This window comes from Heloderma suspectum, chromosome 4 (genome assembly GCF_057233095.1).
Source record: "Heloderma suspectum isolate Gila_16-S chromosome 4, 16-S_ref, whole genome shotgun sequence".
NCBI lineage: Eukaryota > Metazoa > Chordata > Lepidosauria > Squamata > Helodermatidae > Heloderma > Heloderma suspectum.
In genome coordinates this window covers 288,146,705-288,171,966 of record NC_139461.1, presented here as the reverse complement: position 1 = coordinate 288,171,966, position 25,262 = coordinate 288,146,705, and the positions used below count along the sequence as shown (strand labels likewise).

Below are 25,262 nucleotides of genomic sequence, written 5' to 3'. Positions count from 1 at the left end.
ATGATACCACTTTGATGGCTGAAAGCGAGGAGGAGCTGAGGAACCTCATGACGAAGATGAAAGAAGAAAGTGCAAAAGCTGGGTTGCAGTTAAACCTCAAAAAAACCAAGATTATGGCAACCAGCTTGATTGATAAGTGGCAAATAGAGGGAGAAAACATGGAGGCAGTGACAGGCTTTGTCTTTCTAGGCGCAAAGATTACTGCAGACGCTGACTGCAGCCAGGACATCAGAAGACATTTACTTCTTGGGAGGACAGCAATGACAAATCTTGATAAAATAGTGAAGAGCAGAGACATCACACTGACAACAAAGGTCCGCATAGTTAAAGCAATGGTATTCGCTGTAGTAACCTATGGCTGCGAGAGCTAGAAAACAGGGCCCCTGAAGGTAGAGGGAAGGGAAAGATAGAGGGAAGGGAAAACAGGGCCCCTGAAGTTGCCCATCAAATGATAGCACCTGGACAAGAAACTGAGCATTGGGCACACAGGTCACCTGGTCAGTCTTTCCCACAGTGGCAAGATGTATTGTGTTTCTACTTAAGTTATAATAATTATTTCTAAATTTGCATCTGTAGTTAAATAACATATGCAAATTTAATGCCAATCAGAAAGGGTTCTGAGGATCCCTCTTCAGGTTCTATGGTGAAATGTGTCTGCTTATTTTGCATGCTTCTGATTTCTACAGGGTAGGGACAAAATGCTATTCAGAGCACTGAAACTCTGTGCTTCTGACCTCTGGAATTCCTGCTCAAGTTGGCTGGGAGGAGATGACCATCAATCAGAGATAACCAGTCAGCTAAATCCCTTTTCAAATCCTTGCTCCCTTGTACAAGGTAGTGTGGGGGTCATCAATCCAAACCACAAGGGAGGGTAGGCAAAGCTGGACTGGAAATGGCACAGAGTGCCAATATGTGGAGTTATGATCCATCTTTGGTGATGCAGAAAGAAGTATGATTTTTGGAGAGCTACAGGAAAATAGGGATTGGTGTGTGCGTGCATGTGAGGGGGGGGGCTGCATGAAAGCAGAGGTATATAATTCTGTGTACTGTCTTGCTGCAGGAAGAGAATTGAAACCATTCTTCATGCTTTGTTTTATGCCTTTGCACAGCACCTAGCACAAGAAGGTTTCTGTGTGGTACAAATGACATATAACAGCCTTCCCCAAACTGGTGCCCTTCAGATGTATTGGACTACAACACCCATCAACCCCAACCAGCATGGCCGATGTTGCAGTCCAAAGCATCAGGTTGGGGGAGGCTGATGTATAGCAGCTATTTGTTCAACCAAAACTCCTAAACTTTGTCATATTGAGGACCACTATTCTGGTTTGCCTTTTCTTTAAGTCCTTCCAGGTGGAAGGTTCCTAGTGCCACCGATCAGAAGGCGTTGTACAGCTATTCTGGCTTTTATTCCTTAATGGGTTTTCTGCAGTAAGAAAAAAGACCAGTGATGGGAAATCACAGAACGGCTACAAGTGGAAGATGACATCTAGACCACCACCACTCAAAACATTCTGTGGATGAGGCAGGGTGATGGGGCTGTAAAAGCCTCATCTGGAAGCATCCTTTGTTGGGCAAATTTGCATTTTAAAACTTAAGCTGAAAAATGGGTTGCCTATTCAGCATGGAGTGGAAACATCAAAGAAACCTCAAGGTCTTCAGCATTTTCCTCCGGTCACCTGAAAATGTGCCAGGGAACAACCACACCATTAGATTTCACACATGCATAGTTTGGGTGATTACTAGTTCCCTGCTAAATAACATACTAATCCTTCTTCATAAAGCAGTTCCCTAAAATGTATTAAGGCTCAGTGAGCTTCTGTTCCTCTCTCGTTGCTTTGTCTTTATTGGAGACAAAGCCTATTAATATTTTAAACAAATAACCACTTGTTTTCATTGAGCATTATGTAGAGTCTACATTGTAGAACCTTGTTGTTGCTATGCACCTGCTTTGCTCTTTCATTTACGGTCACTGTGTACACTATCTATACAGTGAAGATACAAATGGATATGTATTTTATTAATGTGCATTTTCAGCCAACCCTATGCCAAAGGCTCGAGGCAACAACAAAAGATTAAAATGCAACTATAAGCCATATATCCCATTACAATTCAATTAGAGTTGCTGAAAACATAAATGTTTTAAATTGCCAGTCTTTCCTTGAAAGCAGCACACATAGAAAGGCTTTACAATGTTTCTGAAAGTTGCTTGCGCTTCCAGGAAATAGAGAGATCCATAACTGAGAAGAGGTCATAGCTCAGCGGCAGAATATATGGTTTGCATGCATAAAAGTTCAGGCAGGAGGGATGGGGAAAAAAACCTCTGCCTTGGATAGCCACTGCCAGTCAGAGTAGACAGACCAGGTTTACACAATTACTACAGCCCACTCAGATTTATTTAGGCCATGGTGGGTTGTGGTACATGCCAGCCGCCATTTTGAATATTCAACTCCCAGTGGGGGGTTGCCATGGTTTGTCATGTCATCCGAACCCAGGCAGCAGGTCTTATTTGAACAACTCTCAAATAACCCATGATTAGTTGTAGGGTTGCAGTGATTGTGTGAAGCGGCCCAAGATCAAGCTACATGGACTGATGGATGAACTCAGTGACTGGGTTCACACATCACAATAACCCACATTCAAGGCTGAGCATGGGTTGGGTGTGAGTTGTCATTGAACTGTGGGTTGTCATTGAAATGTGGGTTGTCATGTTGTCTGAACCCAGCCGCACTAACGAACGAACCCATAGTTTGTTGTTGCCTGTGGACTGTGGGTTGTTCATGGTTAACAAACCATGTTCTTAGCACAGCTGGGTTCAAACAACCCACATTTCAACAACAAAACATGGTTCAATGACAACCCACACTCAACCCATACTCAACCTTGTATTGTATGTACATAACCTTGATAATGTAACAGCATTATCATGTTGTGTGAACCTAGTCGCTGACCTGGCTTGCACAATCAAAACAAGCCACCATGGCTTAAATAATGGCCATGGTGGTTTGGTTTAATCCTTCATGCATGGTGGGCACCATTTTCCTAATCACTTGCCTGGGCACAGCTTGTTTTATCATCCAAATTCGGGTGGCATGGCTTGTTGGAGGGGAAAGCAATCCTCAAATAACCCATGGCCTGTTGTTGAGTTATCTGAGGGTTGTTTCCCCCCCAACAAGCCCAGGCTCAGATGATACAACAAGCTGTGCCTGGGTGGATAATTAGGGAAATGGCACCCAGCACGTGATAGCATGTGCCAGGGATTAAAACAAGCCAGCATGGCTTGTTTGATCATTGGAACTTGCCCAATGTAAGGCAGCTTTGTATGTTAAATTGGTACATAAGTGTGAGTCACTGAATATGATTTGATACAATGAATAAAAACACGAATAGCACTGAGCAAGTTGTAATCAGATACACTGTTGAAAGAAAGCCAAACTAACCGTCTGCTCTAGATACTGGTGACCCAAGTATCCATTATCCAGTTTGTCTCCCTGATTGCAGTCCATTTACTTTGTCCCATAAAACTTAATGGGAACCTCTGAGAACCCTCTCTTATTTGCAAAATCACACCCAGGACTCCATTTTCTGGTCAACCTTGAACTGGCTCTTACCTTGATTTCTAAATTAATAGCACATAACCCTTGGATGTCTGGGGTAGGGTGTGAAAACAACAAAACATGACAAATGCATCCTTTCAAATCTCTGCATCCATTGTAGGGGAAATAATTTGTGACCCTGATCACAGCTCATTCCTGTGACTAACTCTACATGTACTCCACATCTGGAATTCTTCCCCACTGGGCTTTGCAGAATCCACTGAGTTTGCAAAGAGCAAATCAATTTCCTTGTTTTGCTTGTGGAGTAATAGAGTCAGAGGTGTGTGTCACAAAGCCAAAATCACTGTGTTTCAACTCCAGAATTGCTACTGACTGCTGAATGGTGCTGGATTTATCTACATGAACCAGGGAGCAGGTAGGACAACATTTTAGCTTCAGGATTCAAAGGAACAGAAGGTAAGGTAGCCCTCAAGCAACAAAAAGTATGAAAAGGGGATTAAAATCTTCTTCTGGAGCTAAATCTTCATTTGCTTAGGGAATCCCTTGCCAGTTTCAAATGCAGTCAAATTGGGGGGGGGTATTTTTTTAAAAAACTGGATCTGCTCAACATCTTCAAAGGCATCTATTTTTCTACCTGAATTAAGTGATGATGGTACGGAATGTGTTGGCCAAGGAGTTTTGCAGGCTGATAACAGAAGAGCTACACTGCAGTGTCAAATGAGTCACAAGGTATGAAAAGAAAGAGACCATTTCTAAAGCCTGAGGTGCACCCTTCAATATGATGAAAATGCTTTACAAACATTTCTCATATTTGTGATATTTCAGGACCGATCCTGAAAAGACTTCCTCCCATCTATTAATATGTACAAAGATTTACAATAAGGCTATGGAACACAAACCTTGATCATGGCAGAAGAACTGTGCTAATATAGTTCAAAGATATAATTGTTAGGTTGTGAACTCTGGGCATGAGTTGTCGTTATCTGCGAACCCAGAACAGTGGGTTGTTCATGGGTTGTTTCGCCAAACTACAGAGGTGGTGGGCAAGAGCAGACAAAAAACCCAGGGATACAGTGAGGGAGCAGGAGAAGGAGGGAAACAAACAACCCAAGGATTGAGTAAATAAACCATGGTTTGTTCAATCATCTGCCAGACAAGCCCTGGGCAGGGCAACAAACCATGACTTCAATAAGCCATGGGGTTAGAGTTATGTGCAAACCAGGCCATGTCCTGAACTGGGAACTGAATCAAAGTTTTCTTGATTCTGGCCCCAGCCCAGAACTGCAAAATCAACATGTAGCATCCAACAATGGCCTTTAAATAATCTGAATTAATTCCACATACACTTAAAAAAAAAAAATTAGTCACAGTCCAAAGTATATTGCTAAATTTTACCAGTTTGCTGGGAAGTGAAAGAAACGCTGTATGGCTTTTATGCTGTTTTAATCGAGAAACTTAAATCTTAAGATTATTTTTGAGCTGCCAGAGAAGAAAATTATTATTCGGTTTTAATAGTCTGAGTGGGTTTTGTAGGACAGGTTTGTGTTTTGTAACCCATGGTCATTTGCTAAAATTAGTTTTTAATATGGCTGCAAGTTGCCTCGACACAAGACGAACGTACAGCACAAGGCCTTTTTAAAATAAAGGGTCAAATTATTAATAGTACAAGGAGTATATAAGCAACACATGTGGTAGAAGCCTGCTGTTGTTCAGGCAAATTCATGAAAATGTATGAGCAAGCCTGCAGATCAGCAAACAAAACTGACCCAGCTCACAGCAGTGCAGCGACACCTCGTGGTCCAAGATCATGGCACCATGGCATTGTGCAAGAGTTTCTAGAGGGCGAGACAGACAGGCAATCTACCTATGCAAAGAAAATGTGGCGAACCAGAACGGAACCTTGGCTTCATTCAGGAAACAGCATCAAGAAAACATTTACTGACAGCGCAAGCCTATGTAAGTTCCACAGTGGCTTACCCCATCCCACCCACGTGGGGCAGCTCGCGGTAGGGAGCACAGGCTTTGCAGGCAAAAAGGTCCAGGGCGTGATCCCTGGCATTTCCAGATAGGGCTGGGAAAGACTGACTAACACCCTGGAAAGCCATTCCAGTCAGTAAGTAGACAATACTTTCTTGAGACCGAGTGTGGAATAGTGGTTAGAGTGCTGGACAGGGACTTGGGAGATGCAGGTACTAGTCTCCACTTGAGCCATGAAGCTCACTGGGTGACTTTGGGCCAGTCACTGGTTCTAAACCTAACCTACCTCACAGGGTTGTTCTGAGGATAAAATGGAGAGGAATACTATGTAAAGCTGCCTTGGGTTATTTGCAAGAGGAAAAAGGATGGGGTATAAATGCTGAAGAAGAAGAATGGGCTAGATGGACCAATGGTAAGAGACAGTGTAAGGCAGCTTCCTATCATGTGCCAAACAATGCAATCCTATCTGTGTCTACTCAGAAGTAAGACCCACTGAATTCAGTGGGGCTTACTCCAAAGTAAATGTGCACGGCATTGCAACCCTGGTGATCCGCTGTTGTGCTCCTTCTTTCACAACCCCTTTTGCATCTTCATCACTAGCAAAATCGCCACGGCAGCGAGGGCTGGTTTGTCCACAAATTCCTTTTTTGAATATGACAGAACCAGAGAATGTGGCGAGAGGAGGTGTCCTATATGCCAGCCCTCTCACAAGGGTCGTCTCCCCAGCCCGTCTATAATGCGTTCGAGCCTCTTTCACACGTAAAACTGCACTTTCCAGATTGGTTCCCGATTCATTTTGAAGGGTGCCGCAACTGCCCCCCTGTGCTTGCGTGTATCACACTGTCCTCTGCAAATCTGCCCTTAGCGGCAGGTATTTATTCCACCGATGTCTTTCCTTTCCCCATTAAGGGCGCAATCCTCGTTACCCGGAAGCCTCCGTATGTAGTTTATAAAATTCGCATGTAAAGATGTATAACGTAAAACAAGCCCAGCATTCCAAATATATCTGAAGATCACGCTGTGTAGGCGATCTACGGATGGATGCAGGCATTTGTGTAATTGCACGCGGCACTCGGAGGGCAAAACACGCGTTTGAGTAAAAACGCAGCGGGCAAACACACCGCACCGACGCATCTCTTTGCAAACGCCTCTTTCCACGTTTCCCCTGCCTGCAATGGGGCTTTCGAATTGAGGGCCAGTCGCAGAAGCTTCACCGTGCCGCCCCCCTCCAGCAGTGGAGGCTGGTGGCTCCGATTTCGGTGGGGCTGTCTGTCCATACTGGGTTCTAGTCAGAACCAGCCAGAACTCTAAAGGAGCTAACCAAGGTGCTGAACCCTATCCCCAAAATAGGTTCAGCATCTTGGATAGCTCCTTTAGAGTTCTGGCTGAAGCCCCGAATGGATCCACAGCCCCACAGAAATCGGAGCCACCAGCCTACACTGCTGGGCCGGGGGATGGCGCGGTGAGCCTTCTGCGACGGAGCTTCCCGCCCCACAGGAGAGGTTTGCGTGTGAAGCTTTGGCCCCGAGGCCGGTTCGCCTTTAGCTGGCGTGCGTGTCGCACGCTCGCTTCTTGCACGGCTCGACTGTGTGCGCCCGTTGCATGACACGCCGGGATGCAAGAAACGCGTGGGGGCTCCCCGCCCAAGAAATACCAGGGAAGCGCACGCGCCCCTTGCTTGGGGGGGAGGGAGTGCGTGTAGCCTGTTGCAGGCGGCGCGTCCGAGCGCCTGTTGCACGCAGGACGCGCTCTGCAGCTGCTGCCGCGGCTGCATGTGCCAGCGGGCGAGGGGGAGGGTCGTGCACGCGTCCGTTGCGTGTGCAGGGTGTGTCCTCCTCCCTCCGCGCGTCCGCCTCGCCTCCCTCGCGCGGGAGCCGCACCCCGGGCAGCCCCAACGCGAGCTCCCGCGGGCATCCCTGGCGCCGGAGCCGCCGTTACCATGAGCAGCGTGTCCTCTCCTTCCGAAGGGGCGGCAGCGGAGGGTGTCCCGTGGGCGCCGCCCCGCCGCCTCCTGCGCGCTGGGGGCGCGGTGCCTCCGCCTCGCTCGGTGCTGCCGTTCGCGCTCGCTCCCCGGCTATTCCTTCGCCTGCTCCGCCCGCCCAGGAGAACCGAAGGCGCTGCGTGGCGAGTAAGTGCATCGTCCCTCTCTTTCCTTCCCAGCCGCCCCCGGCCCCCTTGTCTCCAACAGGCGATTCTCCGCTACCAGCTCTGCCGAACTTCCTGGGCAAGTTTCTGGCGAACTTTCTTCCAGAAGCAGCCCGGAGCCGGGTGGGAGCGCCAGCGCGTCGGAAGCCGCCAATGCGGATCGTGGAGCGGCCCGGGATCGTCAGCCCGAAAGAGGTCAAGCCGCTTAACGCAGCAGGGTTACGTGTCCCTTGACGGCGACCTTGCTCGTGCCCCCCCCCCCCAGTGGACAGGGCTAGGGAACAGAGCAAGTGTGGTTCCCCCCACCGCCCTTTTCAACACGCGTTGATAGTTCGGGGACCGTGTGCCTTCTTGACCATGTTGGAATACGGAGCGGGGATTGTGTTAATCCGGATTAATTGCCTCGGCTAATGTGTGCTGCGGCGGCGTGGATTTTGGCGGGTGGGCGGGCCCCATTTCCGCTTAATTCTGGGATGGAAGCCTCAGATACTGAGGGAGGGAATGATGCCATGGTGTGCTGATTATGATCGCTCTTATAATCATCTCCATAAAACTAAGCAGTTATCCAAGAACGTAGGAAGCTGCCTTATACTGGTCCATTTAGCTTGATGTTGACAGGAAGCACTGAATGGTTCTTCAGGCTTTCAGGCAGGCGACTTTCTTAGCCTTACCTGGAGATACCAGGGATTGAACCTGGGACCTACTGCAGGCAAACCATCTGCTCTATCCATGACTTCTGGCCCCATCTGTCTTATACCAGTTCCCCTAGCTGGGAAGGGTCTCCTCTTCGGTGCAGATCCACCACCACCACCGCCCCATACTAAACCTGTAAGTATGTCTCCTGATCCTATGTGTGATTATTAAGAAGAAACACATGCACACACAAATTCAGTGAGACTCGCTCCAAGGAAGTGTACATGGGATGGTAGCTTTAATTTTGCAAGACTCCTTCCATTTGCAAGACTCCTCCTCCCATCTTCACCAGCTACAAGACAGTAGTCTCTGAGCAGGAATCCCACAACAACACCGTATGGAATGCGGTCAATCACTTGGTGAGGCTCTCTGATGGGACATGGGTGCTTTGAACAAAGCGGGGCTGTGTTGAAATTTGCCTTAACTGCATTGAGTCCATGTGTAGAATCCCAAATTCCCTTTTATTTTTTCATCCCTTGCACTAAAACAAAAAACCTTTCCTTTGCTTGAGGGACCAAAGTTTTTTTGAACAACTGAACTTCTGCACTGATTGCCTGCTTTGGGGGCTTCTATGTATTTCCCCTTGATTGCTTTAACTGTAATCAATTGAGTGACAGCTCAAGTCTTGTGATAGACTTGGCATATTATTGATATCCATTTTTCTGCCTCCGGTATCTCACTCTTGCCTTAGCAATGCTTTGTTTCAGCAGTGTGGTGCATTGAAATTAGTTTTCACCTTCCCTCTGATTGCCCTTTGCCTGATTAACCGGGGGCACGGGGGTGAATTTCTATTTTCTTCCACGCTGGTACTTTATTCTAGTCAAGGTTTTCTGTTAAAACTGGCTTCAGTAGTTGTCTTTGTTGCTGATGCATTTCAGTTGTCTCAGCTCTTTGCGGTATTTTCTATTGCAATAAGCTATCACAATACTTCAATTGTCCTTGAGTTCATTGCTGTTGTTTTGATGTCCATGTTAAGAACTGCTTTGGGGCTCACTACAACTTCGGTGGGATGTAATATATTTGAAATCAGTTTACAGGCAAAATATATATTGCTCCCCACCCCATTCTCACCTTCTCTCAGCAATATCAGCTCTGTACCTGGAATGAACAGCTGAGCCGATTCACTATATTTGCAAAATAATCTTCTAGGTAGAAATAAAGTTAACTTCCTGCAAAATCAGTGCTGTTTGTTAACAGAATCCATGTTAGACTTCCTACAACGCCAAAACTTTGACCAATATTGAATTTGTGGGTTGATTCCCCCCTCGACTCAGGCTATTTGGTATAATATTGTCCAGCAGCAGTTAATAGCTGCCTTGAGATAATTAAAGCATAATATTTATTTTCATCTGTTGGTAAAAAAAACTCAGAGATGCTGATGGCCTCATTTTGTTACAGCTTCCAGTTCTACTTTATAGCACAGAGCAAAAGTTTGAGATGACCTTGTCACCAGATGGATTTTAAACCCGCCAAATCAGAATTTGACAGGTCACCTTGAGGGTGGGGGGAGTGAGCTCTTTGTGGTGACATTTGAGGTGTGTTTCAGCTGGTGGAGAATAATCCCTTGAGCCTTTAACCTCTGCTGAGCTTCACTGAGTATACTGTAGGACTACAGAAGAGCCCTGCTGGATCAGACCAAAGGTCCAACTAGTCAGCATCCTGTTCTTCACAGTGGCTGACAAGATGTCTTCGACAAACCCACAAGCAGGACTTGAAGGCAATAACTCTCTCCTGTTGTTTTCCCCCAGCAACTGGTACTTGGTAGCATGTTGCTTCTGAAACCTGGAGGGTGAATTTAGCTATTGTGACTAGTAGCCATTGATAGACTCTTCTTCCATACAGAAAAGTCTGTGAATGAAATAACTGAAGAACACTTTAAAGTTCTTGTGGTAATTACTTCTTTTGGAAAGGCCATTCATTATATTGGTATTTACACTGCACTAGAGCATATATTACTGTTGGAAGGGGAACAGAATAAATAACAGTTCAGAAGTTCTAGAACATCAGAAGTCTGTTCAGACTTTTACAGTTTCCTTTGCAGGAAACCGTGACTTATAGTGCATTATCATTTTCACCCAGGGAATGGCTCTAAAATTGCCTGCACCACAAAATGGTAGCAAGCCCTTTTTCACAGGATCCCTGATTACATCAGAGATGCATTGCAGAAATCAAAATGCTGCAGAGGAAGTTTGGAAGGGGAAAAAAGAGAAAAGAATCCAAAGTGGAATTTTAATAATGAAGTTGCTGCTCCTCTTTCTTGTTTTGGGAAATGCATATTTCTCTGATCCATATGGCAAAGTCTTATTGAATTCTTGTTGACAGAGGACCAGTCATACGCCTTTTAAATTTGATTTGGTCAATAGGAAGGAAAGAACGTCCTTCATCACACTAAGTGAGATTAGTTGCTTAGAATACGTGCAGTCTCTTCCTATGCATGTTTATTCAGAAGTAAGTCTAATTGTATTCAAGTGGAGCTTACTCCCAAGTAAGTGTGGATAAGCAATGTATCCTTTATTGCTCAGCTCAGCTGCTCTCAATGTGGTCTCTGTATGTCTCCGGTTCTTTCTCATATACATACAAGCAGGAAAATACTGCAGCACTGTGGAATAAGGAACGCATTCAGTGATATTTTCTTGGTTAAACAAATAGCTGCTATACATCAGCCTCCCCCAATCTGATGCTTTGGACTGCAACATCGGCCATGCTGGTTGGGGTTGATGGGTGTTGTAGTCCAATACATCTGAAGGGCACCAGTTTGGGGAAGGCTGTTATACGTCATTTGTACCACACAGAAACCTTCTTGTGCTAGGTGCTGTGCAAAGGCATAAAACAAAACATGAAGAATGGTTTCAATTTTCTTCCTGCAGCAAGACAGTACACAGAATTATATGCCTCTGCTTTCATGCAGCCCCCCCCCCTCACATGCACGCACACACCAATCCCTATTTTCCTGTAGCTCTCCAAAAATCATACCTCTTTCTGCATCACCAAAGGTGGATCATCACTCCACATATTGGCACTCTGTGCCATTTCCAGTCCAGCTTTGCCTACCCTCCCTTGTGGTTTGGATTGATGACCCCCACACTACCTTGTACAAGGGAGCAAGGATTTGAAAAGGGATTTAGCTGACTGGTTATCTCTGATTGATGGTCATCTCCTCCCAGCCAACTTGAGCAGGAATTCCAGAGGTCAGAAGGGCAGTTTCAGTGCTCTGAATAGCATTTTGTCCCTACCCTGTAGAAATCAGAAGCATGCAAAATAAGCAGACACATTTCACCATAGAACCTGAAGAGGGATCCTCAGAACCCTTTCTCCGTATGCTCCTAAGGGGAGTTCCAAGCAATCTTCGAACGCACACACACGCACACACACCCTGATGGCAGAACAGGGAACTGCATCATCTGGAGGGGCTATCAGCTGTGCTGAATACAACCAATTGTTTCACATTCTGTATATTAGCTTGCTTTTCTGCTGAGTGGTTCATTGTCTGAGGAGAGTATTATTGCCATATTGCATGTGGGGGTTGGGGGTAGTAGTGGCTTTCCTAAGACCACCAAGCATATTAGTGGCTGAGGTGAAATTTGACCCAGTGCCTTCCCAGTTCAAAAATTTTAGCTGTTTACACAGTGCCATTTCTCAAGGCAAAAAACTTTTATCAGGAAAAGAGGTAATTCTTAAGCCAGCCTGTCTGTAAGTATAATAAGTGAGCTACTCAGGGCCGGTTCAGACATAGCAGAGCCCCCCATGTGAGTGTTTTGGGAAAATGTGGGGCCACCACCATGGAGGCTCTTCATCTGTGTTGACAAAAAGCCTCTATGTGAAGGTAGGCACAGGAACCTTTCTTGCATCCATTTGTCCATCCAGCTCAGTGATGTTGACACTGATCAGTAGCAGCTGTCTCTGCTTTCAGACAGGGACCTTTTTGAATCCTTCCTGGTGATGCAGGGATTGAACCTGGGACTATCTGCCTGCAAAGTATGCGCTCTACCACATGGAGCTACAGCCCACTTTGTGGGGTAACAGTACATGAACACCCTCATTCCCATGATGGCAGGAGCTAGAAAACGTTTTTCCATACCAGGGCATAGTCTGAAGGCACATGAGGCAGCAACCTTGCTCAAGCTAAGCAGGTTTGGGTCTGGTCAGTGCTTGGAGGGGAGACTACCTGGGAACCACATGTAGCCACCTTGAGTTCCATGATGGAAGAAAAGTGGGATATAAATATATTAAATAAATAATAAATAAAAATCTTTGTGGGAATTGTGAGCCAGTAACAGGTATGGGAGAGTCTTATTCTGCAGTGTAGGGGTGGAGAGACTTTAGGACTACAAAATCTACCTTATCGGGGCCCCACAGAATACTAGCCAAAGTCAGTCACAAAATGGCAGCTTAGGGGCAGAGCCAATCACAAAATGGCAGGTTTGAAGTAGAGCCTAGTGCAGGGATAGGCAGCATGGCCCCCACAGGCACCAGTGCACCCCCAGACACCATTCTTGGCACCCACTAGGGTGCCATACCCCTCTCTCTTTTCTTTTGAATTAACACATTGCGTTACTGGCAGCTGGGATTACTTCAAAGCAAAGTGAGGGCTTCCAGACACTGCCGTCTTCATTTCCCATGACTGTGTCTGGGCCACACATGGGGCTCAGAGACATTCTTAGGAAATGGAGACAGCAGCTGGCTCTTGGCCAAGGCTTTCCTCTGCATTGCACCTAGCCACCAAGAAAAAGAAAGGAAAAAGGAACTCCTGTAAGCAAGCTCAGAGGGTTCATGGAAAGTAATTACCCCACTCCGTTCTGTGCTGGTCAGGCTGCAACTGGAGTACTGTGTCCCATTCAGGATGCCACATTTGAAGAAGGATATCAACAAACCAGAACATGTTCAGAAGAGGGTGGCAGAAGGCAAAGATGGTGAGGAGCCTCGACACCTACAAGGAATTGGGTATATTTAGCCTGGAAAACAGACAGTTAAGAGGCAATATGATAGCCATCTTCAAATATCCAAAGGGATGTCATGTAGATGATGGAGTAAATCTGTTTTCTGTTGTTCCAGATAGATCCTGGGAAGGCAACCTTTTTGGGCACATTTGGCAGTTTGAGAAACTGTCCTTGGAACCACCACAAAATGGCTGCCATGAGAGCCGTGGCTAGTCACAATAGACAAGTAACCTGCCCAAAAAGCCTGGGTACAAGGCAGAGGTGTGGTCTGAGCCCCAACACTCTAAACAGCTCCTTTGAACCCACAGCTTTCAGCATCAACAGAAAACTATTTCACAGAAGGCAAATTCTGTTTCTCCCCTACCTTCTCCTTTGCCAGCCGACTCATTTCCCCCATCTCTTTTTCTCTCTCACTCTGGATCACCATCCATAGATGCACTCTCTCACTCCACATATACACACACTCTTACACATTCACAATCTCTCACACACAAACACACGTGCATCCCATGTATCCATCATGCAAGTGGCACGGTGGGGGGGGGGAGACATTGGCGGGCATCAAGAAAGCTGCTCTAGATGGCAGGACTCGAACCAACAGGTTCCAATTACATGAAAGGGAATTCTGACTAAACATTAGGAAGAATGTCCTGATGGTACGAGCGTTTCAATAGTGGAGTAGACTGTCTCGGAAGGTGGTGGACTCTCATTGGTTAGAGGTTTTAACGCAGAGGCTGCATGGCCACCAATCAGGGATGCTGTACCAATGGAGTTCCTGCATTGACAGGGGGGTTGGTTAGATGACCTTTGAGGTCCTTTCCAGCCGCATCACCTGGCAGAGTATAAACTGATGGAGCACACAAGAAGATGGTTAATTCCCTTGCTCTTGTGGGTACTCATTTTTTCTCATTAGCCACAGATGCACATCTCCAGTATTGCTGACCCTGCTCTGCTCTAGGAGTTCTCAATTCATTAAGTTTAAATAGCATTTCAATACTTGACTGTTTTTGAGAGAAGGGCTCCCACATAAAGGTCAAATCCAAGCTCGATGCATCTCCATACATTACACATTTTCCAACACACCAGCTGCCAGATCTCCATCCGGAATTGACGGTGGTGCTTTTGCAGTTTATCCAAGTTGAATGGCGAATGTGCATAAATGCCGGACGGCAGAGAGACATTCACATGAAAGCGTGAAGAATGTGTACAAACAGACTACTCAAACAGAGAATGTTGTTCGCTGTGTGGTCACTCTGCACAGTCTCCAAATGATATTGAAGAATGTTCAGAGAGTAAGAGTATATTTATTTATTTGCATTTAAGAAATTTGTATGCTGTTTATTCAAGAAATGTATATGCTGCATTTCAGGGCAAAGTTGGCTTACAGACATAATTAAAACAATATAAAACAAATTTGTATAATGCATACAAAACAATATAAAACTAAAAATGGCAGTGGCACAACACTTTTAGTAAAACACAGATAGAAACATAGAAACTTTTAAGGTCTATTTAAAAGCTAACAAAGAAGGGGACATATGTACTTCCTTCTGGAGAGAGTCCCAGAGATATGGGGCAAATCTGACCGTGTAGTTGAGAGAAAGGGTGACCACAGGAGACACCATGTGAGGAAAGTGGCTTGTAGCATCCAGGCGACGTGCAGGGTTGGCAAGTGACATCAGCCTGTGCTTGGGCACAGGCCATGCAACTGGAGAGTAGCAGCAACAGCAGCAGCATGCTAGGAAGAAAAACGGTGTCTGTCCAATTCCGCTCTGCATCACTTTTGAACATATTGAGTCGTAAGTCATTCATTCAGTCTTAAGTCTACTCTGTCTGGCTTTAAAATGGGACTGGTCAAATTCATGGAGGAGGAGGAGTTCAGTGGCTACTAGTCCTGATGGCAGTATGCAGTGTGCCTCTGTACACCAGTTGCTGTGGAACATGGGCGGGGGGGGTGCTGTTGCACTCATGTCCTGCTTGTGGATTTCCCACAGGCGACTGGTCGGCCACTGTGTGAACAGAATGCTGGACTAGATGGAACTTTGGTCTGATCCAGGAAGGCTCCTCTTATGTTCCATTTCTGCATTAATTTGTGATTTTAAAAAAATCTGAATAAAACATTGCATTTTACTGTAAGATAAAGAAATTGTATAAATTTCAGAAAAGTGCAAAATAAGAATGCGTTCCGATCTGCATATTTGTTTGTGAGGTACGGATGAGTTTGGTTCACATCCAAATGTGGACTGAATTAAATCCTCAAGTATCCCTTTTCATACCTCTGCTAGGTGCTACTGGCCTCCCTCCTGGCATGGAGCCTGCACGATGCAGCCCCCTGCTCCCCCAGCCCTGACACCGTCCTCCGCTGACATCAAATTACACTCTCTGGTGAGACCAGGCTCCCTTGGGTTACAAACCAATGGCAGCAGATGGGTTGTGCTTTCACACCCCCACCCCCTGCTCTGCTACTTTGCCAGTGCCTCCACTCGCAGAAGGGCCCTCTACCCAATTTGGGGGGGGGGTCCACCCTCACCCCTGTACCACAGCTCACCCCATTCAGGGTCTTTTGACTCTGTCCTGGTTTGCCCGATCAAACAGCCTAAATAAATAAATAAATAAGATGACCCACCCCCACTGGGTTCGGATGACACAACAAGATGTGGTTTGAATATTCAAAATGGCCGCCTGCCTGCACTGCATATTCAACCTGTGGCTTGTCATCCAAAGCTGGCGGGGGTGGGTTGTGCAAACATTAAACGACCTTTGCATCCATGTAGCATTCTCAAGGGGCTGGAACGCCTGCTGCGGGAAGGAGGGGACAGGGAAGTCCACTTCCACCAGCACAGTTGATCCAACATAAATCTGGATCTGACACTGACAGATTTATGGTGGCATAAGCAGTCGTCCCTGCTATTACATGGGGGAAAACACAAATTGAGACTGAAGTTTTTTTTTCTGCTGCAGAAATCAATAGCTGGAGCATCAAAGTGATGTGAAATAACCTGGTGACCAAGATGACTCTTTTACCAGGAGAAAATTCGGACTATGACTACAGTGCTCTGAGCTGTGCTTCGGATGCCTCCTTCAACCACACTTTCTTTGCTGAAACAGAAGCTCTCAAAGGAGTCTTTTACCAAAGAGCCAAGCTCATTCGCCCTGGGGAAGAACTCTATGAACACATTCATCCAGAAGACCGAAAGCACCACATCATCATAAATGTGGGTGGCTTCAAATACTTACTCCCATGGACCACTCTGGACGAGTTCCCCATGACCCGCTTGGGACAGCTAAAATTTTGCAACAACTTTGATGACATCCTCAATATTTGCGACGATTACGACGTGACCTGCAATGAGTTCTTTTTTGATCGCAACCCTAGGGCGTTTAGGACCATCTTGACTTTCCTGCGGGCAGGGAAGCTCAGACTCTTGAGAGAGATGTGTGCTCTTTCATTTCAAGAGGAGCTGCTTTACTGGGGCATTGAGGAAGACAACCTGGAATGGTGCTGCAAGAGGAGGTACCTGCAGAAGATGGAGGAACTTGCAGAAATGAATGACACAGAGGATGACTTCATTGATAGTGAAAACCAGTGCGAAGCAGTGGCGGAAACAAAAGCTGGCCGTTGCATGAAAAAGTTACAAGATATGGTGGAGAGGCCTCAGTCTGGGATTCCTGGGAAAGTATTTGCCTGTTTATCAGTGCTGTTTGTGACTATCACGGCAGTCAACCTCTCTATCAGCACCATGCCTGGCTTAAGAGAGGAAGAGGAGAGAGTAAGTTGATCTTAAGATGGTAAAGCATCACCCTGTAGCAAACCTATGCATTGTCACTCATCCTGTCTCTGTAGGGGAGGGGTGGGTAACATGCAAGCTACATGTGGCTGGCACCACCGAATTCAGGATTATTATTTATTTAATGGCATATAGAACGTCCAAAGGGTGAAATTTAGCTTTCAAAGAAGCTAAATTTGACCTGTTTGGTGCACTGTAGCGCTACAGACACCATTAAACAAAAAAAGTTAAAATGTTTTTGGCACCCTGCAGAATGGCCTGTGGGGGAGTCCAGGGGGGAAAATGGCCCCAGACCTTCCACAGTTGCCCACATCTGCTGTGGGGAGTAAAAATTGTCTTTGGATATGGGGGAAAATCCTTTGAAAATGAGAATAGGTGGTTTGATGATAATGCTGATCATTTTCAGGCCATCAATGGGTCATGAAAGATTGACATAAATATATGCAAGCTGGTAACAATTGGTTTGGGGTCATATCCTTGGGAATTCATTTGCAAGGCTGGTCTATGGTCACAGCCAAACAAATAGAGCCTATTCTTATTTCCATTAGAGCCACCTTCCCCATTCTGATACCCTCCAGTTCTGTTGGGCTACAGGGATGGCAAGAGCTGTAGTCTACAAAGAAGAGAAGCAGGTTCTCGAGATGCAAAAAAAAAAATTATTGTAGGAAGCCCAACACATTTCGGGCTTTTTCTTATTTTTAGGCCTTCTTCAAGGGGCTGTAACATTAATGGTAATAGAAATTACAAATAAGACAACACACACAATTAAAACATTACTAAAATACCAATTGCCACAGGGGCTTATACATGTATAACATTCTTATAAAAAAAATTCTGCAGACTTTTTTCTCAAGTATGAAGTTACATGTTATTCTTAGTAAATAAGCAGTTTTTATGGGGGTTTTATAGATCATGGGAGTTGTAGGCCAAAACATCTGGAGGGTCACAAGTTGCCCACATCTGATACCACAGCACTGCTGAAGCTAAGCAGATGTGGACATGATTCTGCTCTTGGTTGGGAGATTGCTTAGAGCCCTAATGAAGAGGATATAGATAATAATTTTAAAATCCTTTAAAAACAGAAATAACGCAAGTATCTTGAGGGACCAAAAAAGGAAAAGATCATAGACTGCAACTGCTGTCTGCATATGAGAGCAGCAATTCCAGAGGGAACAGGAAGGAGAAAGGAAGCAGGAAGTGGGCAGGGGGGACAATGAATAGGGATGAGATTTGGCTGGGTGGGTTCCTTAGAGCACAATGCTGGCTGGGGCATGCTAGGAGTTGTAGGACTTTTTTCTGTCTAAACGTGCATAGGATTGTGCCTTTAACGTTTGAAACAGGCATCTCTGGCAGTTAACGAGATCCAGAATTCAGGATACAGGGGACTTCTGCCAATAGCAGCCAACTAAGCAAAGCTGTCACACCCAAATAGACCTCTTCTACCTGGGCACACACAGACTCTTTAGGGGCCCTCGCTTACGTGGCTTTTAAGAAGGATTAGACAAATTCATGGAGAATAGGTGAACCATGATATTCCGTGATGTGGGGTGGAAAATTTCCCAGTGCTTTATTTTTCTGCAGAAAATTTTCCAGTTCATTAATAAAAATGAATGGATGGCAATTGCAAATACAATATTAGGCAAGGCTGGTAGTTTCAAAGTTGTAATTAATGTCACTGAAATACATATATGTCTCAGAGTAGAATGGAACTAAGAAATGGTGGCAGCGAAACTGAAAGTTCTCCAACAACCTTTGTGGAAGAGAGTTGAACTCTGTTGAAAAACAGTGGCTGTCGGCATAACGTGTGCAGTTCTTTGGGTTGCTGAAACAGTTCTCAGTACCTTTGTTCCTTAAATTTAAACAGTGTAAGGAAAGTACATGCTATTGTCTTTAAATTTTTACAGGTATTCCAATTAAAATTTCTCCGTAATATAACATTTAAATTGCATCATGTGTGCTTTAATTTTCCCCCTCAAATATTTCAGTCAAATACTTGTGCTGTATTGGGATGAAAATTAACTTGGGGTACCTTTTTAGCTCCCCCCCCCCAAGTACAGTAAAATAAACATGCTAAATTAGATCTCTCTAGGGCAGGAGTAGACAACTTGTGACCCTAAAGATGTTTTGGCCTACAGCTGGCATAGCCAGTGTTGAGGCATGATGGGAGTTGTAGGCCAAAACTTCTGGAGTTGCCCACCCCTGCTCTAGGGCATTAGAACATTTTCCAGTGCAAAGTGAATAGTTTGCTGTGCAAGTGACCCTGATTTGCACTGGAAAATTTTCCATACAAACGGAAAATTTTCCAGTGCAAATAACCCTATGCAAATGAACCTAATTTGCATTGGAATAATTTCCGGGGGGGGATTCAATTCAGAATTTTCTAGAAAACCCACATCACTGTTGATATTAGTAGTGATACTAAACAGAACCTCCCAACCAGAGGCAGTCTGCTTCATAATACGTGATCTGGTGACAATCAATAGGAAAAGGCTCCCGAGGGGCATACGATTAGCCACTGTTGGAAACAGAATGCAATCTAGATGGCCCTTGGTCTCATCCAGATGGGCAATTTCTATGTTTTTAGCGTGGCCATGTGTCCTCTTTTACAGAAGACAGTCTTTTATTTGAAGGGCTTCCAGAGGATCGTCCTCTATTTGAAGGCATTCTCTATTGGAAAGGCAGTACCATCCAGTTCCAGTTTAAAGATAATTAACCGTAAGAACTGTTGCTCATCCACAGTTAGCATCTGAACACCAGGCTGAAAAGGCAGGCCCACAGGTGACCTGGTCACAGTCTTGTACCCCATGGTGAGATGTACCATAATTATAATAATTATTTCTGAATTTGCATGTAGACACATGCAAATCTTATGCAAATCAGTGTCCTCTTTTTTGGTGATGCGTTTCCTCTCTTTTTTGGCGATTTGTAAGTGACCACCCTAGTTCTTAATAAAACATTCCTCTGACTTTTGCCAGCTAACTAGATATTCATGTAGTATCTGTCTCTTCCGCTCCAGGGCGAATGTTCTCAGATGTGCTACAACATTTTCATCGTGGAATCTGTCTGCGTAGGGTGGTTTTCTTTGGAGTTCCTGCTGAGGTTCATCCAGGCCCCAAACAAGTTTGTGTTCCTGAGGTATCCGTTAACCATGATTGATATCATTGCAATCCTGCCCTATTACATCACTTTGTTGCTGGACACTGCTTCGGTGGGCAGTAATAAAAAGCCAAGCTCTGGCAACATCTACCTGGACAAGGTAGGCCTGGTGCTCCGCATACTCCGTGCCTTGAGGATCCTGTATGTTATGCGGCTTGCCAGGCACTCACTGGGCCTGCAGACTTTGGGGCTCACCGCTCGTCGGTGCACCCGCGAATTTGGGCTCTTGTTGCTTTTCCTCTGCGTAGCCATTGCACTGTTTGCACCCCTCTTGTACGTGATTGAAAACGAAATGGCAGACTCCCAGGAGTTCACCAGCATCCCTGCTTGCTATTGGTGGGCAGTAATCACTATGACAACAGTGGGCTATGGCGACATGGTACCCAGAAGCATCCCAGGCCAGGTGGTGGCACTGAGCAGCATCCTCAGTGGGATCCTTCTCATGGCCTTTCCTGTCACGTCCATCTTCCACACGTTTTCCCGCTCATACATTGAGCTGAAGCAAGAGCAGGAAAGAATTATGTACAGGAGGGCACAATTCTTAATGAAAACAAAGTCTCAGTTAAGCAACGCGTCACCAGGGAGTGACATATTTCCGAGTATCTCCTCAGAGACCAGGGACAACGACTGAAACGGAAGTTTCCGTGTCTGCCTGTTGCTGAGCAAACAGTAACAGATTGCATCTTGGTATTTGTTTCTGGAGGCTTTTGGGAGATGTATTGTACAAATAACATGCAAAAGGGCTTTTAGCCATTATGAAATGGGGACTTATTCATCATTATGCGTGTTTGCATTATTATTAGGGTGGAGGATAAGATCGTTGCTTTTCAGTAGACTGCACAGTCTATACACAAGATCATGAAATGAGGTTTTAAAAAGCAAACAGGTATCATTAACCAAAAGGAGAACAGTGTAAAATTACATACTGGGCACAGCTGTTGCCATTTGTAACATCAAGAGGCAAGCCATTTCCCAAGAAAATGACTGTGAATGTTAATGGTTTGATCATTTCGTTAATTGACCTTTTGTTGCTTATTTATACCAATACTTGTGAACTGTACCATCTCAGAGATCCAAATTCTTGGGTGTATAACTCCATTATTTGTACTGGAGTTAAACATGGATGTCACATTTGCAGAAAAGTTAATTGTGATTTCATTGTTGCTTTTTTCTCCAGAGTACAAAGGTCTCATTGTTGGTGTCTCTTCCAGCTGCTGACCTCCTTAGCTTCAAATATAGAATACATCAAATACCTTTAGATCATTGTCTATGCCAGGATAAGCCATAGTAGCATTTTCTCCCTTTTCAGCCATAATTTAAAGAACAGCAGGGAGCTACTTGTTTCTGATGAATTACAGCCTTTAATTAGGCACTCACTTGCTCACCATTGGCGAGTAGCATTTCCCGCTAGGTGACCAGGCACAGCCCAAGTGACACTGGATATGATTTTTCTCTTCCCTTTGACATGGTTTATTTTGTAAAGCAGTTGAAACTAGAAAGTGTTTCATGGAGGTTTCCTGTATCCAGTTCTATCTTGCTAACTATGGGATTTCACAGCTTCCTATTTACACAATTTCCCCTGGGATTGGTTAGAACCAGGGGCCCCATGAAAGCCAAAAACCTTTATAATTGCCCTCTCATGCACATTGTCCTCTGAACATTTAAAAGAAAACACCGGGTAATCATTCCCTGTCTCCTGGATACTGACTGCTAGATTAACCTGCAATGGCTATCCTTCTATTCCATGCCTTATAATGTTAATAACGAAAAGGTAGCTAACTGCAAATCCAACAGAATATGCACTGAAATATCACACCATGCCAATCATTCCCTCATAGTTGTTTTCTTTTGCATTGGCTAGAAGGAAATAAAACACTTTGATCTAGCTCAATTGCCAGAAATTATTAGTCTCATTGCTTGTGATAACTCATGGACATCTGGCTCCTTTAAAGGAGCAATAATTATCAGAACTCTTTGCTGGAAAGGTAAAGAAGACGGGATGAGTCAGCGGAAAGTCAGTAAGTTTCCCATGAGTGAAACTAAAAGGTATAAAGCCTTCTGCTAATTGCATTGTCCTTCCCTAGTATAAGTTCCCTAGCAATCAAACAAAGTGCTTGTAGAACACTGAAAAGCAACCAAGGGTCTGCCTATATCCCTGTTCGTTCAGGTCTGACTCACACCAATACAAACTGGATTTGTTTGCTTTTTTTTTTTGTCTTCTGAATGTGTTTGGTGAGCCTGTCACGTGACTTGGCCATGAGCAGAAACTTGTGGAAGTGTCTCCAGTGAGTGAGAAGGCGCATGTGACATGCTCCTTCACAGTCGAGGCTTGCAGTAAACGACGCGCACTCAAGTAGCACAGGCAGTAGACTACATATATTTTGGACAACCAAGGCAGATAACAATGACTGTCCACACTGAGAAACAAGATTACTCAAGCAATTTTGCAGTAGGGGATCAGTTCTTTGGTACTGAGGGTGTTCACCTATAGTCAGTGGTTGGAAAACTGTATTCCAGGGAACCATGGAGTTTCTTGGAGACTTCTCAGGGGGTCCAAAATGAGAAGATCAATTAATGGTAGACAAGCTTCCCTGGGGGAAAAAGTCTCCCCTGTTACTGACCCCCTGCAATACACAGTTCCAGGGGAGTTGCTTTCTGTTTGTACAGGGTAATAGTGAGGCTCAACAGGCATGACCATTGCCTTACACAAACCAATTAGAACAGGACCCAGAATCCTTTGCAGCACACAGACGTTCCATACAAATAGGCAGGGGCTATTCAGCATAAGAGTCTCTCCCTGAAAGTATGATGTTTGAAAACCACTGTTCTCTATGAATCACAATAGGTCCCTTCCAACCCCTTTTCTAAGCGGCCCTACCTCTCTTAAATGCTTTTAATAACAAACATCATCAGTAAAATGACAGGGCACAGTTCACTGAATTTCCAGAACAAAATATTAATTAAGACCCCACCTGATTTCAGTTAGACATACCTGTTGAGTTGTATCACCTTATTGGTTAATTGGGCCAAGCAATGAGCTACTTCTTTCAGTTTTGTTAACTCATGCTGGTATTCATTTGCAAGATCAGGTCCTGAAATGGAAATGCATGCACATTTGAGAGATTATGAGCCAGATACTAAAATGACATGAGTGTACAGTGGTGATGAGAACCTGATGAGTAGCTTCTTGCTCTTACATATACAGTAGCATTCGCTCATAGTATTTCAGATGTGTGTTATGCAGCCCAATTATCAGCATGTTTACTCAAAACTTGGTCCTACTGTGTTGAGTAGGGCTTACTCCCAGGTAAGTGTGCACAGGATTGCAACGTTAACGAACAGTCAGACTCCAGTATTCTGCAAGATTCTGGATGCCAGACCTGTCTGTCAGAGTAGGTCTGCAATCCTACGCCCACTTATCTGGGGACAAGCCCCACTGAACACAGTGGGACTGTCAGGGTGGAAACTGAGCCAATAGAGCCCCAGAACAGTTCTGATTCTGAGGAGGAACAGCAATCTGTGGGAGAGGGGCGCGCTCATCTCTCACAAGCACAGCAGCTGGCAGAGATTCCTCCTGCCAGCATTCCTGGGATAGATAGTGACCCTGGCAGCGAGAGAGCGCTGGAGAGGGGCCTGCTGGACACTCGGCGCAGACGCAGAGAGCAGCGACAGATGGAGGGCGCGGAAAGGAGGCGTAGTGCTCGTTTGACGCGCAAACAACGGTTGTGTCCCAAGGACCCAAGGGAAAGAGGGAGGATCTCTCCCTAGCCCATAAGTTCAGAGTCTTCCCGTGATTCTCCTTCAAACAGGGACCAACTGCCTTACCTCTGCTATCTTTCCCCAGTGCTGTTCCTTGCTTTGGCGCTAGCTACTAGTATTCTGAAAGAGTCATAATGGAATAAAGTCTTGGAAAGGATCCTCGTCATCTGTGTCCTGAGTTGGCTATTGGTGGGGACTGCAAGAGGCAGCTAGGGTGCTCCTGACAGGGACATAGTTCTGAGTAAACATGCAAAGGACTGAGTATCTGAACCGGGGATAAATTTGGCCTGCTTTGGATTTTGTATCATGGTAACAAATTACTTGTAAACTAGAAAACAGCTATCCTATCAATCACTGTAAGAAATTTCGGGTTTGTTCCCCCAAACAGCAAAGTGGCTGTGGCTTCTTAACAGTAAATTGAGACAGCATATATGTCTCAACTATATTAGCATTGAATTCCCATACTGTGTCCCGCTTTCAAATATGAAGACTGAAGATTTAAAAAATGTTCATCAGCACTTTCTGGTGCATCACCTCATTTTGATTTTTAAAGTCAACTTCATTAAAATTACAGATCTTTTCAAAACCTTCAACTGAGTGTTCCCATGTCTGAGAGTTTTGAGCTGTATTTTTTAAAAAGAAATCATTTACTTTTTAACAGTACACACAGCTGAGAAGACGTCTATGAAGACAACAGTGTTCTTTTATGAATTACAACAGACTGCATGGAATTGCCACGGATTAAAAAGTAACGGTGTGCAATGGAGATATATCTTGTTATGTTAGATAAAGCAACAGTTTTTATCAGTGGCAATTCAGAGACTGCTGTTTTGTATCATCTTGTGTATATCTGGCAATAGTGTGTATATTTTCAACTCGAACAGTAGCAGCCATGTTCACTTTGATTAATAAAAAGAATGGATTTTCTTTTCATTTTTATTATGTACTTGTTATGTTTATGTCCCACTATTCCTTTGAATAGCTTAGTGTTAAACCAGTCGGTTTAACATTAAGAAAGGAAAGGAAAGGTTCCTCCTGTGCAAGCACCAAGTCATTACTGACTCCTAGAGGGACGCCGCTTGTGCTGGCATTTTCATGGCAGACTATAGTGGGGTGGTTTGCCATTGCCTTCCCTAGTCGTGACTACCTTTGGTTTAACATTAGCAACAACCGCGGTGGCTTAGTGGGACCGCGGTGGCTTAGTGGTTAAGACGCTGAACTGCAGACTGGAAGGTTGGCAGGTCAGCAGT

The 25,262-nt window shown here is 45.0% G+C and overlaps 1 protein-coding gene across 8 annotated transcripts in view; it reads left to right on the top strand.

Annotated features, from left to right (window-relative positions):
* KCNG1 (potassium voltage-gated channel modifier subfamily G member 1) overlaps positions 1 to 24,952 on the top strand; it is a 28,891-nt gene extending 3,939 nt beyond the window's left edge. For 2 of the 8 annotated variants that reach the window (XM_084854156.1, XM_084854157.1), the window contains exons 2-4: positions 15,595 to 15,694; positions 16,271 to 17,079; positions 20,114 to 24,944. In XM_084854156.1, the coding sequence (XP_084710282.1) occupies positions 16,321 to 17,079; positions 20,114 to 20,884 (1,530 nt within the window). In that variant the 5' untranslated portion in view covers positions 15,595 to 15,694; positions 16,271 to 16,320 and the 3' untranslated portion in view covers positions 20,885 to 24,944. Of the gene's footprint in view, positions 1 to 1,344; positions 2,129 to 7,239; positions 7,663 to 7,694; positions 7,875 to 15,594; positions 15,695 to 16,270; positions 17,080 to 20,113 lie in introns of those variants that run through there. The other 6 variants (XM_084854155.1, XM_084854159.1, XM_084854158.1 and 3 more) reach the window with 5 other exon arrangements.
* The last annotated feature ends 310 nt before the right edge of the window (positions 24,953 to 25,262 follow it).